The sequence below is a fragment of the Rhyacophila brunnea genome, unplaced genomic scaffold, assembly GCF_057557595.1.
Source record: "Rhyacophila brunnea isolate RB1 unplaced genomic scaffold, BYU_Rbru_1.0 scaffold_5, whole genome shotgun sequence".
In the NCBI taxonomy this organism is placed as follows: domain Eukaryota; kingdom Metazoa; phylum Arthropoda; class Insecta; order Trichoptera; family Rhyacophilidae; genus Rhyacophila; species Rhyacophila brunnea.
The window spans coordinates 27,541,574-27,558,445 of NW_028233170.1; the positions used below are offsets into that span (position 1 = coordinate 27,541,574).

The 16,872-nt window shown below is 32.8% G+C and overlaps 1 protein-coding gene across 2 annotated transcripts; it reads right to left on the minus strand.

The window, feature by feature from the left end:
• Positions 1-9,593: 9,593 nt before the first annotated feature.
• LOC147066243 (venom carboxylesterase-6-like) lies at positions 9,594-15,847 on the minus strand. Of its 2 annotated transcripts, none has more exons than XM_085955331.1 (4): positions 15,756-15,846; positions 14,699-14,859; positions 10,853-12,162; positions 9,594-10,646 (listed from the first exon to the last, which is right to left on the minus strand). In XM_085955331.1, exons 2-4 carry the CDS (start codon positions 14,831-14,833, stop codon positions 10,487-10,489), a joined length of 1,605 nt encoding a protein of 534 aa, XP_085811457.1. In that variant the 5' UTR covers positions 14,834-14,859; positions 15,756-15,846; the 3' UTR covers positions 9,594-10,486. The 2 variants fall into 2 exon arrangements, with proteins under 2 accessions (XP_085811457.1, XP_085811456.1); XM_085955330.1 differs by having other exon boundaries at positions 9,604-10,646; positions 15,752-15,847.
• Positions 15,848-16,872: the final 1,025 nt, after the last annotated feature.

The window sequence follows — 16,872 nt, forward strand, 5'->3', positions numbered from 1 at the left end:
ATAAGTATTACAAAAATGTTTGATTTATTCTTCAAAAAATATAAACACATGAATGAACCCAAAATTGTGGCTCTATCACCATATACATATTCAAATGGATTAATTTCGATTAAATAAAATAAAAATTTAATTCGGGTTTCATTTGCCAAGCAATGATACCTGTGACGCCTGCGATAGCCCTAAGATGAGTCTTAAAGATGTTAATATTTCTGTTGAAGAAAAAGAAATTCAAAGACACCTTTTGAAAGACCACATGCAGGAAGCAACTGCAATTAAATAAGATTGATAAAGCTCTTGCAAAAGAAAAATTACCAGTATGAAAGTAATAATGGTTGACTTGGAGAAGTGTTTACCTACTCCATATAGTTTCCATCTGAGAAAATTGTGGACTCTGAATTTTACAATTTACGATGATGCAAGTGGTGAGACACAATACTGATGTGGATGAAATAAAAAGTGAAAGGGGTGGCAATAAGATCAGCTGCTGCTTGCTGAAATGGGCATCTAACAATGTTTTAGCAAATATTGAAGAGCTGAAGATTTGGTATGATAATTAATTGCCCTGTCCAAAATAGGAATATCATGATTGTTTTTTCATATACCTGGTTTCTGAAAACCATTCCTACGCTGAAAATCATAAATCACAAATTCCTATTACGAGGCCATACACACATGGAGATCGACACTGACTACTCTATAACTGAACGTCAAAAAAGATGCTGAACGGTATGTAGATAATTGTTACTCCATGAGATTGGGCTCAGTTTGTAGGTACATGTAAAAGAGACAAGCCTTTTAAAGTTATTAACATGGAGTTAAAATGATATAAACAATTATTGCTCTTTGTATGCATCATCTTCAGCTCCTTTTGTGGCTCGAAAAAAAATATTGATGGCACACCTTTTTTATTTCTGTTTTATTTATATCTTAAGACAGCGCTGGTTATCTACGTTATAAGGCGAAGTTCTCCGATGAAGATTTCCAAACTGAGGACCTCCGTAGAAAAACAAGGTCGCAAAATATTTTGTTTCACATTCGCATTCCAAATGTTTAAAACGTCTAATTAGCACGGCCAAATTACAAAGATCTGCAAACTTTCTTTTCCATCCACGTTTCTACACCCGTTATGCAGGCGTATACCGTGCCGTAACGAACGTTAGGCGCTCTCAAAAATTTGTGCCGAAAGTGTCCCAGGAGCAACTTCCCAAGACCTTGGTTGGCGTGCACTAGAGTGTGCGTGATCCCTTATTTGATATAATGTATTGCGGTCAATTCTCGACGAGAAAAGACCTTCTCGCTCGCCGTAAAATGCCGCAAACTTTTTAAAAGCTGAAAAATTTTCCCTCGTAGATACCTAGTCGCAATGGCCGACCGGTTCAACTGAGGGTAGAGCCGACTTGAGAAGCTCTTCCCTTTCAACCGACATATGGGAACACTTCCAGAGGATGTGATCGGCATCCTGCAATTCGGCACATAAGCAAGTCGGAAATTCTATTAGGCCAAGCTGACAGATCTTGGAAGCAAAACCACCGTGTCCGGTTAAGATCTGCAAACTATGAAACAATGGATATCTTGGGAATTTCAAGAATTTTATGGTAGAATTCCACATAATTCCTCATCAGCTGATATCCCGGAGAATGACCAGGAATAACTCTCATTGCGTTGATTTTTTTCTAGAGCAGTAATAAATTTCAAATAATGTTGTACTTATGTAAAAAAATAAATATAATTCCTTTTCATATGTAGACTTACTGAAATATTTTGTGTATTTATAATAAAAATAATTATTAATAATGATGCACAGGAAATAAAAATAATTTATACTTACCTATATGGACTTCCGTGTATTATCTATAGGTGAAGTATTGCTTTGTGGTACTTTTACATTATGTGTTAGAACATAAAACACGGAAGTCCATTAATTTATTAATTCTAAATGATTTGGTATTTCTATCAATACTATGGTCAAAAATAAATTTATTTATTAATGATACCGTTTACAGACCCTAATTATTATAGTAATTAAAAAAGTTATTTAAGTTCAAACATTTAATCTACACTAAAATCACTCTCCTGAACAAAAGTCTAAACGTGACTTCCGTGGTTTATCCTCTAACGTATTGAACTGATTTAAGAACAATACGCATACCTAAAATAATGATAGTTAGATGGATACCATTTTCAGTCCTAATTTGAAAACATATAGGTATCTCCACAAAGTGCAAGTTATACCTACCCATTAAGGTACCCTTCTTTACGAGGACTAATTATTATTGTTAGTCCATTCGCCCAACCCACTACCTTCATTCAGTAGATCGAGTAGGTACACGCTGAAAAAACAATATGCATTATTTTTCCCATCCACCGGATTGAACCCGCAACTCACAGTTTCATAGATGGCTACACTACATCAGCCACCGTGTCTACAAAATCTTGTATTTCGATAAAAATATATATCTACTATATTGGTGTATACCACAGCTAATGATGATAAATAATATTGTATTGAAAATAATTCATTTTAAAGTTGTTCACTTTCTTCATTTATGAAGCGATTACAAGCAATTCAAAATTTTTCATTGATAGAGAACCTACAGTTGATGAATTTTAAACACAGCAAATTTTTCTGTGGTAAAGTTACCCCATCTCATAACGTACCTATCTATATAAATCAGTCATTTAATAAATAAGTACAAATATTACCAACCAGTTAGTTTTTTATAACCCAGTATTTTTTCAATAGAATGTAATGTATGACGTAGGACTCATATATGAGTCCACGGACGTTAAGCTGATAAAGTTAATTTTTATGTACGCAACAATATGCACCTATATTTTTTTAGTGTTATTCAGTTGAAAATGTCCGTTACGTTGTTGTATATAAAAATTATAAAAGTACAAAAAAAATTAAACTTTAATAATTAAGTGTTTATTAAAGGAATGTTTCTCTAGGTACCTATCGTTTTATATCATGAATAGTTTTTTTACACTTTATATGCATTTAAATCAAATAATAATACCTAAATACATGAATAAATGGACGTGTCTGGAAATCTGTAGGTACATATGCAGTTCGCCGTATCTCACTCCACCGTGAAAAATTGCATCGGTAATAATATATGGTCGTATATTAAAGACCGTCCAACCTCTTTAGGTCGTATAGTACTGAGATAAAATTCATGTCTAAATAAAACACGGTTCCTGGCTGTTTACAGGAGGCTAGTGGCAAACTAATTTTGAAAATAGCCGATTACTGGATAATTTTTTGTTAGGTTAGGTTTTCATTATTGAATTTATGAATTTTGCCACAATCGGCTACGAAAATTGAATTAATATTCATATTGAATCTAATAAAATTGGCCACCTTATAGTATACGGTCATCTCCTTCCGATAGAAAGCCCACCGCAAACTATGCCACGGTAAAATGTATTACGTAGGTACAATTTACATGTAACCTTGAATGGGACGGGCGGTGACTTTTTTGAAATTAACGGTAACCTACATTTTATCTACTTAAGGTTTTATAACTGATTTAATCACGGTAAGTAGTACAGTGTGTGACATTGCGGATTAGTAGCTCTGTAATATTCTAAATCTAAATGTATTAACGTAATATTTATAATGAACGTAAGTGAAAATCTGAAGCATTATTATATTGCAAAACCTTTAGAATAATGAAATTACGGCTGACGCAATACACAATAATTATATAATAACATATATTATAATAATCTCCTATATATAAGAGATTTTGGAAAACGCACCAACGGCTCATTTAAGCGACATTTTATTGTTATTTTTACATCTTCACTTCGAAATATGCGCTACCGATTCATCTACCGATTGAATTGACCAAATTCGAGAAATATCCGATGATTTTCCAGAAACGTGACGTTTATATCCGATATTTTCTCATATACCATATACGATTCGCCATATTTCTTTTAACGCACAGCAGAATGACGTCTTCGTCGCTTAAGACCTTCTAATCCTTTATTGATAAACGGAATCGATTATTTTTATTCAAATATCGTAATGTAGGCATTGGCGCACTTTTTTCCGGTGACAAAACCATAATCTTGGTACAATTCACTACGTAAATTATCTTTTGACAGCAGCGTCCGCCACTGGTATTCCAAATTTGATTCTTTTTAAATACTTTTTTATGGCTGTCACGTTTACATGTTTGCCCCACTGTAATACTAATATATACTTTTAAGTGCGATATTTATATTAAAATGCATTTTGACAAACTATCCTTAATCGGATCGACTGATACACATACTTTATTTAATTTAATCATGTTCCCGAGAGATATTAAATGCGAATTAATTCATAACATCGTCTCAAAAATTAAATAGGTACAAATAACCCAAAATAAATGTAACGTCATCATAAAAAATGTATACACACATAGATAGTGTTCTTTTTTTTTGTAAGTATGGCTATAAAAATACTATTTTTTTGAACCATTATATTTATCAAAATGTATGATAATTATCTACTATTCATATATTCGCCATTATCATCATCTGGATTAATCCACTGTTGGATGAAGGTTATGCCAACTTGATTCTACTTTTCTTGGTCATAGGAATTGCTATATTTTTTAAAAGTTGTGTTTTTATATACCTACCCATTTATATCATCATTATCGTCATCAACCAGTATCAATTCACTGCTGGATGAAGGCTTCTCTAAGCTGATTGTATCCCTGTCGGTCATATGAATAATTGCTGTATTTATCAAAATCGGTGATATTATAGATATTTATCATATCTACATACTCATATCGTCATCATCATCATCAACCAGGATCAATCCACTGCTGGATAAAGACCTCCCATAGCCTGATTATACTCCTTTCTGTCATATGAATTGCTGTATTTATCAAAATCGGTGATATTATATTTATCTACATATTCATATCGCCATCATCATCATCAACCAGGATCAATCCACTGCTGGATGAAAGGTTCCACAACCTGATTCTACTACTATCGGTTTAACGAATTTGTGATATAATACCTATTTCTATCGTATTTATCATCATCGACCTGCACCAATCCACTGCTGGATAAAGGTCTCTCTAGCCTGTTTCTACTCCTTTCTTACATTTGAATTGCTGTATTTATCAAAATCGGTGATATTATATTTATCTACATATTCATATCGTCATCATCATCATCATCATCAACCAGGATCAATCCACTACTGGATGAAGGGTTCCGCAACCTGATTCTACTACTATCGGTTTAACGAATTTGTGATATAATACCTATTTCTATCGTATTTATCATCATCGACCTGAACCAATCCACTGCTGGATAAAGGTCTCTCTAGCCTGTTTCTACTCCTTTCTTACATTTGAATTGCTGTATTTATCAAAATCGGTGATATTATATTTATCTACATATTCATATCGTCATCATCATCATCATCATCAACCAGGATCAATCCACTACTGGATGAAGGGTTCCGCAACCTGATTCTACTACTATCGGTTTAACGAATTTGTGATATTATACCTATTTCTATCGTCCTTATCATCATCGACCTGAGCCCATCCACTGCTGGATAAAGGCCTCCTTAGCCTGATTCTACTCCTTTCTTACATTTGAATTGCTGTATTTATCAAAATCGGTGATATTATATTATATCTATTTATATTGCCATTATCATTATGAGCCGAATCAATCCACTGGAGGATGAAGGCCTCTCTAAGTTGTTTGTATTTCTGTCGGTCATATGAATTGCTATTTTTATCAAAATTGCTGATATTATATTTACCCATTCATAATATCGTCATTATCATCATCATCATCATCATCATTTGGATTAATCCACTGCTGGATGAAGGCCTCTCTAAGCTGATTCCACACCTTTGGGTCTTATAAATTCCTATTCTAATCAGAATTGGTTTATTCCTTTCAGATGCATACATTCCTTAATTTTTTATCAACATATGTTTCGATATGAATGTCCCGCACCGACATTGAAACAAAATAATATTAAATTATTTTTTTAAATTGCTCATGTACCTCCTTATATTCTAAATGGGCCTCGCGGGAGATTAATATTCACGTTATATTGGATCGCTATTTTCATGATAATCACATATTGCTTTATATTCGAACGGTTGATATGTATAATTTATCATATTTAAATATACACACAATACACATATTGTATCAAAATGACAGTGGTAGCAATCGGTGATTATCAGCTGTTTTGCTAGGCCTAGGAGCCTGAGGTGGTATCAGGCAATATTCTGAAGACCAGACTCCAGATTAAACTACGCAGGTGACCTCAAATTTGTATTGGCAGTGACAAGGGAAAACTATGGCGTCGTCTATGCACACTTCACAATAATTGTATTAAAATCAAACTTAATGTCATTAGGATGCCAAGCTGTCTGCAAGACCTAGCGAGATAGACTGGCGAGAGCCATCTGGCTCAGCTATATATTATTATCCTAAGAGATTTTGGAAAACGTACCAACTTTTTTATTTAAATACCGTTTTGTTGATTTTTAAACTATTTCAATTCATTTTTTAGAGTCCCGAATTAACTTCAATTTGAATCCGGCGCAATCTGATCAAACTCGACACAATCACAGATAATATCATTTTTAAATCGCGTTTTATATCCGTCACCATACATTTTCGCTACTTTACTGTCTATCTACCGCAAATTAATTATAATGTCGCTTAATACTTTCTATATAATCAATATTTCACAAATCTACATTACTATTCCACAAAACTATTCAAATCTGAAATCGCCACATTGGTGTACTATCAGTTTTAACAAGAAATAAACGCATATTTCCTCACTAATTATTACGGAAATATAATCTAAAACCATGTTACTGCTTTTTATCTGTCAAACTAATAGACTAGTGATTGTCATTTGTTTTCTTTCGCTTATTTAGTGTACGTGTCAGAATATTTTCAAATTTAGAATTTGTGAAAATCCTAGATAACATAGTACTACTATACATACATACTACTATCAATGAATAATAATTTCAGATACCTTAATTATCCTGATATAGTATGTTATAGGTATTATTATTACATTTAGTTGGTAGGTAAATGAAATAAATGTGACGTTTATTACAAATAATAATTAATTCGTTATGTTATCAATAATATTAAATTGCAATAATGTTTCTTCTTATTAATATTGTAAAAAAATACATTACGTTTCATTTATTCTTTATCACCTGTAACATCGCTTTTATCTTATCGCTTATTGGCAAATAATATTTTAATAGTCAATTATTACTATTTTACACCATAATTAGGTAGGTACTATAAGTAAGTAGCTACTACTTTTCCATTTTTGTACGTGATAAAAATAATATCATTTTTAATTCCTCATCCAGATAATTTGTTAAATAATAAATTAAGCATGTTGGAATTTATTCAGTAGTATTATTAAGAACCTACTAATTTTAAAATAAAATACCATTTTTGCTCCGAAGCAAATCATATGGACACACCCCTTCAGGGTGGTAATTACGAGTATGTATCTTAAAAGACATTATGAGAAATAGATTTACATTTTTTTAATCTAATGGGATCTTCCCCCATTGGATAAATAAAACGTATTGTAACGCAATAATCTAAATTTATGAAAAATTAGACTATACTGCTGCGGCGATGGGTGGAGGTAGGGTGATAGATAGTACAGACTAAGCTTTGTCAGTTATACATATTTGTTTACATTGAAATAAGACTACAATTTACAGATGGTGTTGGTTAGTTTTTAAAATTCAATTTAACCCTGGGAAAACCAAGTCATAATACGGATCTGTCTATAAAATATTAAAAATTATAACATTAAATCATACATCATTTTGGATATTTAATTCATTCGCCACGGAGTATTTAATTACTATTTAATTACCACATTTAAATAACATGCTAATTATATCTAATGCGGACACAATAGATGTGCTGAAAGGATTTTAATAGATAGAATAATATTTTAAACTACTATTGTTTGGTTTAGGTAGGGTTTAATGAATTATAAAAAAACTAACCAACAACATGTGTAATATGTATTCTTGGTTCAACGAAAACAAATAAGTATGAAAGAAAAAGTGCAATATATAAACAAATTATATTCAATTAAAATGTCAGTGGTAGCAATCGGCGATTGCCAGCTATTCCTGAGGTGGTGTCAGACGATATTGTGAAGGCCAGACTCCAGAATAGACTACTCATATGACCCTTAATGTATATTGGCAGTGGCGACTTGCAAATCGTAAAACTGACAAATCGGCGAAATGTCAAACTGTCTGAGGTGAATGAAAATCCATCACGGAGGGAAAACTATAGCGCCCTCTACGCATACTTCACAATTATATTAATATCCAACACTGCCAAGCCGTCTGCAAGACCTAGCGAGACAGACTGGCGAGAGCCAGCTGGCTCAGCTAGTTATATAATAATTATTCAAACGAATATTTCCAGAGAACCTATTGTTTTGATACTATACATATACTTGGTAATGGTTTCAATATGATACTTTTAGAATATTTCAAAAAGCTCCACGGACAAAATCTTTCAATATTTGTAGGTATCTATTAATTGTTATTTGTATGTATAGTAGTTGTACGTACCTACGCAAAAGTTCTTAGATTTATAATTATTAAGACATGTATTTTACACGCATTGTATAAAATGGTTCACTATTGCTCACAATAAAATTGCTGCAATAAAAAGAACAATAAATGTAGTCACCCGAGAATTTTAATTGTCACATGCAAATATCAATTCTTTGCAATACGCCGCTCAGCTAAAATTATTTTCGCAAGATAATTATGATAAGTACCTTCGCACCTGAGCTGGCAGAAAAAAACAACTGACAAATTGTAGAAATCCATACTAAGAATAATTTGGGCAAAAGTCTCCGTAGGATATTGGATTCGTCCACCAATTTAGTGTGTTTTTTTTATGGGTTGACGGTTAAATACATCAACAGTCGTCTGGCGTTTAATTATAATAATATGTTATTATTTGCAAACTATTATAATTTTAGGGCGACATATGTTCATTTAGATACGACCGGATTATTAGAGGCTGCACTAGTCGTACCGGATATGATAGATCAGGGGTGGCGAACGTATGGCACGCAAACGAAAACCATTAAAAAATTTCAAAAAAGTTTTACAATTAAATATTATACTTACCCAGAGATAAAAAAAATAATGACGACATAGCCATACGCTTTTCCTTCGGTGTTTAATATTATTTTTACCAATCGACGTGCAGATCGCATTGTACAAAAACTAGCAGGCAAAAAAACGAGCCTACTGTTTGGCACGTCAGACAGTCGAAAAATATTTTTTTAATTTTGGCACGCGTATGTAAAAAGGTTCGCCAACCCTGTGATAGATGGTTATCAGTTATCATTATTATATCAAAATTTGATCGATTATTGATATCAAAATAGTATAATTAAAATATGTATATCAAAATCTAGAGAACGATTTGAAACTCCGTACAATGGTGGCACAGTCTGGCCTGGACAATGAGGTTAAAAACGTAGTAGATACAATGGACAAAGACACATAATTATTAGAGTATGTATAATATCATTGGGTTGATATTTATTTCCAAATCATTATAGTACGAATATTAAAACAATGTAAATATGAAATGGCCTACAAGGTTTAGTAAAATCTAGTCTAACTGCCGCCCAACACCGGTTGTTCCTCCTTGTTAAATTTAGTTAAGTACATAAATCTTAGTTACATATTAATTACAAGATAAAAAGAACTTTTCATATACAACGTTTTTAAATTTTCTGTTGAATCATATAAACTTGACTTGCCTAGATTAGATCAAAAAAACTGTATTTGATAGAAATACTGAATAATGAAATGTCATTTCATATTGATTTCCATAGTAACGCACGTATATATTATTTAATAATTAAGTTGCTAGGACCCCCTAGCAACCAATAATGGCATCGAAATAACTTTTCATACAAAACAGAATTAACTAAAAATGAATTCAATTCTACTTAAAGATGCCTAAAAGTATTTCAAAAATGCATTGGCATAGTGTTTTGATATATTCTAAAAGTTTCAAATGTCTAGCTAGTCGGGAAGTTAGTTAAAAATCGATTAACTTGTACTAATAAATTGTACCGGACAAACAACCACCGGACATACAACCACCGGACAAATGAGAATACGACCTAAGAAAAACGTTGTAATAAAAATCAATTTAATTGCAATACCAATACAATGTATCGCAGATTTCTGATAGCACATTTTATTGATATTAAATAATTTAAATTACTTATGTTTTATCAAATTCTGATAATAATAAACAATACAAATGAAAATTTAAATTACATTCGTTATTAATAAAAAAAAACAAAATAATAACTTAATTTAAACGATAACGGAACACAATTGAAAAAGAAAATATATTTATACTAGATAACGTTTCTCTTTCAATTTTCTTAATTGGTATTCTTTATATCATTCCAAAACTGAATCCTTTCAGCAAATGGATTTTGAATTAATATGTTTGTAGTGTTTATCTCCAGGCAATTTAGTTCGTGTCCAGCAGCTGGTTTCCAAAATACAGGAATGTTTGCAGATAGCTTTGGAGTCGGGTTCCTAAAGTAATGAAAAATAGATAGAAAAATTCATTATTAAGCTATTTACCTACATACTTTTTAAACATTCAATATTATGGTTGTAGATGAAAGTGATGGAAGTATTATCCTTAAAGATTATGGTACAATCGCCACAAATGTTTTTCATGATCTAAATAAATTATATTTTAATAACATATGATAAAGGTTGCAAGAACTCATACATACCCAAATTTGGCAAAATTTGTCCACATTTCGGTCATATTATTGATAGCAGATATGTCATTTTTCGTCAGAATGTGTTCCGGAAGTAACATTTTGAATAAGTAGGCTAGCTCATCACCATGAGAAGCTCCAGTATATTTATAATTGAGCAGAATTTTAAAAATATTAACAGTACCATTGTACGAGAATTTGTAGCAATAACATAGCGGAGATTTTGTCATTAGCAATTTAAGAGTCGTGGTGATGTCCCGGACGAATAACGTATCGGTCATCATATCAACATAAGATTCAAATATATTTGCATCTGTTTTGAAATAGAAATTCTTTATCTTATTGGCGACTTCTTGCGATTTCTCTGGTCCAAAAATGTCTTCCATTTCTGGTGATAAAATCTTTTTAAAATCCGGCACCAGTTGGTCTAAAGACGCGTTTTCTAATGCTAATCCAGTAGTCGAGACAAATTTATGGAATAGTAATACTCCTTCTTTGGATGTGAATCCAATCATAGTTAGAACCTTATTGAACTTCCCTGATGTCATAATTTCTAAAGGACATTTACTGAAGAAGGCTTCATTGCCAGCGCTTTCTTTTTCAATTACAGGACCAAATGGTACATCAAGTCCAAGAGTTGATGCAACAAATACTGGTTGAAACGATGCTTTAGTCAATTCTTCGACAGGTATCTTTCGCAATTGTTTTAAAACCTCATCTTTGTTTGTGGATGATATACCCAAACTTCCTGCCAGTTTAAATGCAACCCATTCAGAGTTATTTTTCATGACCCAGTCATTCAAACAAGTACCCGATTGTACAATAGCTTTGTTAAATAATCCAGCAGACATAGGGGATAAAATATGACCATGCACAGATGCCCCTCCGGCACTATGTCCAAATATTGTAATATTATTTGGATTACCACCAAATTCCTTAATGTTATTTTTTACCCATTTTAAAGCTATCACTTGATCCTTCATCCCAGCGTTTCCGGGATTATCTTTTGTGTTGAGACAAAGAAAGCCGAGAGGGCCCAATCTATAATTGCATGTAACAAGAATCACATTCTTTTCAACTAGGTAGTCAGGACCATACAATTTTTGACTTCCAGATCCCATTTGAAATCCACCACCATGAATCCAGAACATCACAGGAAATGGCCCAGTGGAGAATTTATTCTGTGGCACATATACGTTTATGTACAGACTGTCTTCGCTTCCTTCGTATGCATTGGTAAAAAACAAATCGATGTGTGAGTTGGAATCTCTCTCCATCGTCGCATCATAAACACCACTCCATGCATCTACTGGTTGAGGGTCCTTTAAAAATAAACGGTTTTAGTTATATTTAAAAAAATGTTTAGTTATATGAGGGAGAAAAAAACGAAAACGGCCAGAGTCATCTTTAAGTCCGTCAGATTTGGTTTTATTCTATGTGAAACGTTTTTTTATCACTTTTTGGTTTTTTTAACGCCCAAACGGGTTTTTTTAGGTTACCTCCGAAGACATTTTATTTACTATTCTTTGAGAGATGTCGTACGATGTTTGCGGATCGGCTGTCGACGGGATCTCGACTGGAAACGAATAGGAGAAAGGGAGATAAAGAAATAGGTACATAGTAGGATATAGTTCGTTGACGTGAGATCATGTCCTGTCGAAATGCGATCATAATTTTATAATAAAATATAGTTTTTAAGAGTCCAATGTAAAGTAAAAATAAGATTTAGTGTTAATATAACCTTTAAAATGTACCCAATTGCCGACAATAATATATCAGTTAAATTTGCAATGACTATATTCTAAAACATTAGAGCGAGAGGTTTAAAAGAATACTATTTTATGTAATAAAAATACTTTATGCAGTCATCAAATGTTTAAAATAAATATAAAAGATAATAAGGCTTCAAAATTATGTAAATAGATTATCTACAACGTTTAAGGAATGTCCAGGATCATGCTTTGAAAATAGCATAAAAGCTCCATTTTGACGTACGCTGAGTATGTGGGCCGTTAAGGAAAAAGAAAAAAATAAATAAATGTTAATAAACGTAAAGTGGTAACAGTACCTACATGCTATTTAGATACCTTTCGCCTTTCGCATACAAATTTTATTGATTTATTTGTTTTGCAGAACTACATAACCTGTTATATTAGTATATTTTGAATCATAAGTATGCATCTTGATGGCTCCTTTAAACATATTAAACAATCTCAATTATAAATAATGCCATGTTGAATTTTTGTGCGGTATTCATTATATCAGTGGCGCACTCAGGATTTAATATTGAGGGGAGCCCAAGGAGGAGAATGTAAATTAGTCCCATAGGCTCTTTTTCTTCTTCATATAATTATTTTTACATATTTTCACTATACACGGCGGCATATTTGCAGTTTCTCCTAGTTTTTATTAAATTGGACGCATAGTGGCGGTAACCGTTGAGCGTGTCATCAGCGACTGGCGGATTGGAAGTGACTAACAGTGACCATGCTGGACATGTGTGCCTAGTATGCTAAAACATTACTCAAATAATATCGGCTGCGCTACCCGCTTGGTCTAGAGAGCTACAATATTTATGCCGAATACTACTGAAAAAAATGTTCTTTTGTTTTACACCACTACCGACTGTAGTAGGTGTAGTCGTTCTTTTCGCCGAATGTTTATCACCGATTTTTGGTTTTTTAATATTGAGGTTCCAAAATATTAATTGAAAATGGACAAAAAAAGTATTATTGCATATAAATTATACATAAACCTACTTAACACAACACAGCCTAATATCTCATTTATCGGTCTTTTGTCTATTGCAATCTGTGTACCTACACCATGGCCCCCACACCCTGAAACGGGCTCTCAGGCTAGGATATTTGGTGGGCCAACCTACCACTAAGATTAAAGGCAGTGTGAAACACTACGTTAACGTTTTTCAAATTGTGTTTTAGTTCAAATTAAGGGTACAGTGAATTATCAGCGATTTTTAATATATCTACTTTAATAATGGAGTTGTATCGACACATAATAATAAGTAAATATATTGCACAATTATATAATTTAAAATGTTCATGGTCATGAAGTATAATAGCGCCGCAGGTGACTTTTTTATTATTAAAGCTAATTTATGATGTGTGTTTATCTCACCTATCTGGTCAACCGGACACGCCGGGCACCCCACAGCCCTGTCAGCCCTCCCCAGCCATGACCTACACCACTCCGGAATTCGGGTGGATACCGAGAATTTTATGACAGTTCATAAGGGATTGGTTTCTAAAAAAAACCCGATATTAGTGTTTCGAAATTTTTGTGTTAGAAATTAAAATCTAAGAAATTTTTCTAAAAAGGGTGCTGGAGAATTACAAATCATTTTTTTGCCGTTATTTGGCTAAGCCCAAGGTATAGTTTATTGGCTTTCAATTTCAATGTAATCATTCTGATAATTCTTATTTTTTTGCATCATTTGGAGCCTGCCTTATTTTCTTTGTTGTATTAATAGGTTATTTATTTTATCACAAACATAATTAATTACCCCTTGCCCCCCCCTCCCCTGGGTGCGCCACTGCATTATATTATATCGTTTTCTGATTTTACTATATCTACTCATAGAATCATCTGCGTAACATAAAAAGTTGATGATTCTCCCTTCTATAATTGTAGATGTTGTACCATAATGTGAGCGATATAACTTCTTATGTCCATTATTAGGTTGAGAGAAACAGAGATAAAAAAATATGTTATAGGTACTTACTTAATATAAAAATATACCTGCATGCTATTATACTTCGTCGATGAATAAGCGTAAAATACCTATTATATTTTAAATTTGATATAAAAAATTAGTTTTCTGAGAGTTAACAAACTTACTTGAAATCTAAGATCACCCAAAGGTGGTTTCGCATACGGTATGCCCTGGAAACTGTTGTACGTAAATCCATTTTCTGTAGTGACGGTTTTTCCTTTCAATTCACCTTGTTCCACAGTCACATGAACAATAGACATTTTAAAACCAGTTTTGAATGTGTTTTCTGAAAGTAAAAAACAACTTTTACTTATAGCGCTTGTACACGTGCATAGATTTCTTCAGTGTGTATTTTAAACTATCTCGATACTAACTGTTTACACGTAAACTTGCTGACTGTCTCGGCAAACTCATTCTTCAAGAGTAAGCGATACGCGATGTTGTCATTTTATAGTACTGTTTGACAGGTCGTGAAAATAGGTTAAAACCAAAATGAGTCTGCGCGGTGAAGTTCGTTATTTTACCGGCAGATTCGCCACTATCATTCTACTGCGCAGGCACAGATATAGAACTAATCCCAACTGTCGCGTGAAAATTCAGAAGCTTCCGAACTTTATTGATTCATTCTGCAATCTTGCAACTTGCATGATAATACATGTTTACACGTGAATTGAAGTGAAGAAGTGTGGAAGTCGGTAGCCCCTGCTAGATTTTGTTAATAAATTAGATGGATATTTTTTTCGAAATGGACCCGCTCCCCAAAACCACTTTTCTGTATTGCGAGCGTGCTTAACACCGTAAATAATGATGGAAATTACTAGAAATTTTAACTTTTAATAACTTACGTATTACCTATCTGTTGTACGTTAGTATGAAAGTAATAACAACAAATTTAACCCAATGTTATAATGTTATTATAACTATTCGTATAATCGAAAAAAAATATATTTCATCCAAAGATTCAAAAATGTTTGAATCCTGTTTCATGATCGCTATAAATAAATGTACCTAACTGGATTCGTGATGTAAAAACTGCGCCCAACTCATTTTTTAAAATTTAATTTCACCTGTATTCATACAATTCTCGTCCCCTAAATCCATTAAATCATATTAATTTTTGTACATAATATATTATATTACAACCATGAATATTATAAAGTAATGCATTATATACCTACCTACGTTTAATTGTATCGTTCACAGCTTAGTTGTACAAACAAACAATGACGACAGAAATAACACTGTTCACACAATAGATGTGACATTTAAGTCTGAGTCTAATATACTAAGTATATGAAACTTATGAAAGTACTAAAACTAATGTTGCCAGCCTTTTGCTTGTTGAAAGTTGAGGAAAATACAGTATTTTTGTGAAAAAAATAGTTCACACATGTTTTCAAATCAAAAAAGGAAATGCAAATCGAGGCTATGACGAAGTTTTGCAGCATCTTTCAAAGAGTTAGGTACATGTAAAGTATACGCCGTTTAACCATTCACCGTAAGCTGTTGTATCGGAAGCAGGTGGCCGTATAGCATTGAGATTGAAGATCCCCAACACATTTACAGATTAAAATTATTTGTTGCAGAACGCATATAAACAATAATTAAACTCTAAAAAAATAACACTAATTAAACAATACTGTTTTTGATTGTTATTATAAGGTGTGAAATTAATATATTATTGTGTTTTATTTCAATTACCTATTAATAAAATATTTTCGCCTGACAGCTAACACAATTAAAATCACATAGGTATTACTTAAAAAATTATTGTAAATATTACTGATACAACATATTCTGTTTAGGGTTTAATCTTTTATAACATACGACATACGCATACACTTGACAGATACTATAAGGCCACCTTTTTCCGGTACAACACCTCACGGTGAACTGGCGAACTGCATACATATAATTTTTCGGACATCCTCTCAAGGAGATTCCTCCCACTAACATCACGCCGAAACCTTCTATCGAGATATTATAGTGATACATACATATCAAACACTGATGGAGACACACTCGCCGCTTTCCGATAAACAATTTGGATTCAGAAGAGGCAAATCAACAGTCGACGCCAAAAGGAATGTGATTGCCATTGCTGAAAATTCCCGCCGTAAATACGTCCTAGGAGTTTTCCTGGACATTGCAGGTGCGTTTGATAGTGCATCCTGGCCTCTTATACTTCAAAAGCTCCGGCTGAAGAGACTACCAAGAAATTTGTTCGCGTCAATTCAAAGTTATTTCACCAATAGATCGATCGAGTTTCGAGTTGGATCAACCACAATAGAGAGGAACA

Bases quoted from the DNA above. Each gene is read 5' to 3' on its own strand.
- LOC147066243 (XM_085955331.1), bottom strand. From the start codon at position 14,833: ATGTCTATTGTTCATGTGACTGTGGAACAAGGTGAATTGAAAGGAAAA. The intron at 12,163-14,698 runs GTAAGTTTGTTA...TTATTTTTAAAG, and splicing joins TGGGTGATCTTAGATTTCAA to GACCCTCAACCAGTAGATGC. The intron at 10,647-10,852 runs GTATGTATGAGT...TCATTACTTTAG, and splicing joins ACAAATTTTGCCAAATTTGG to GAACCCGACTCCAAAGCTAT.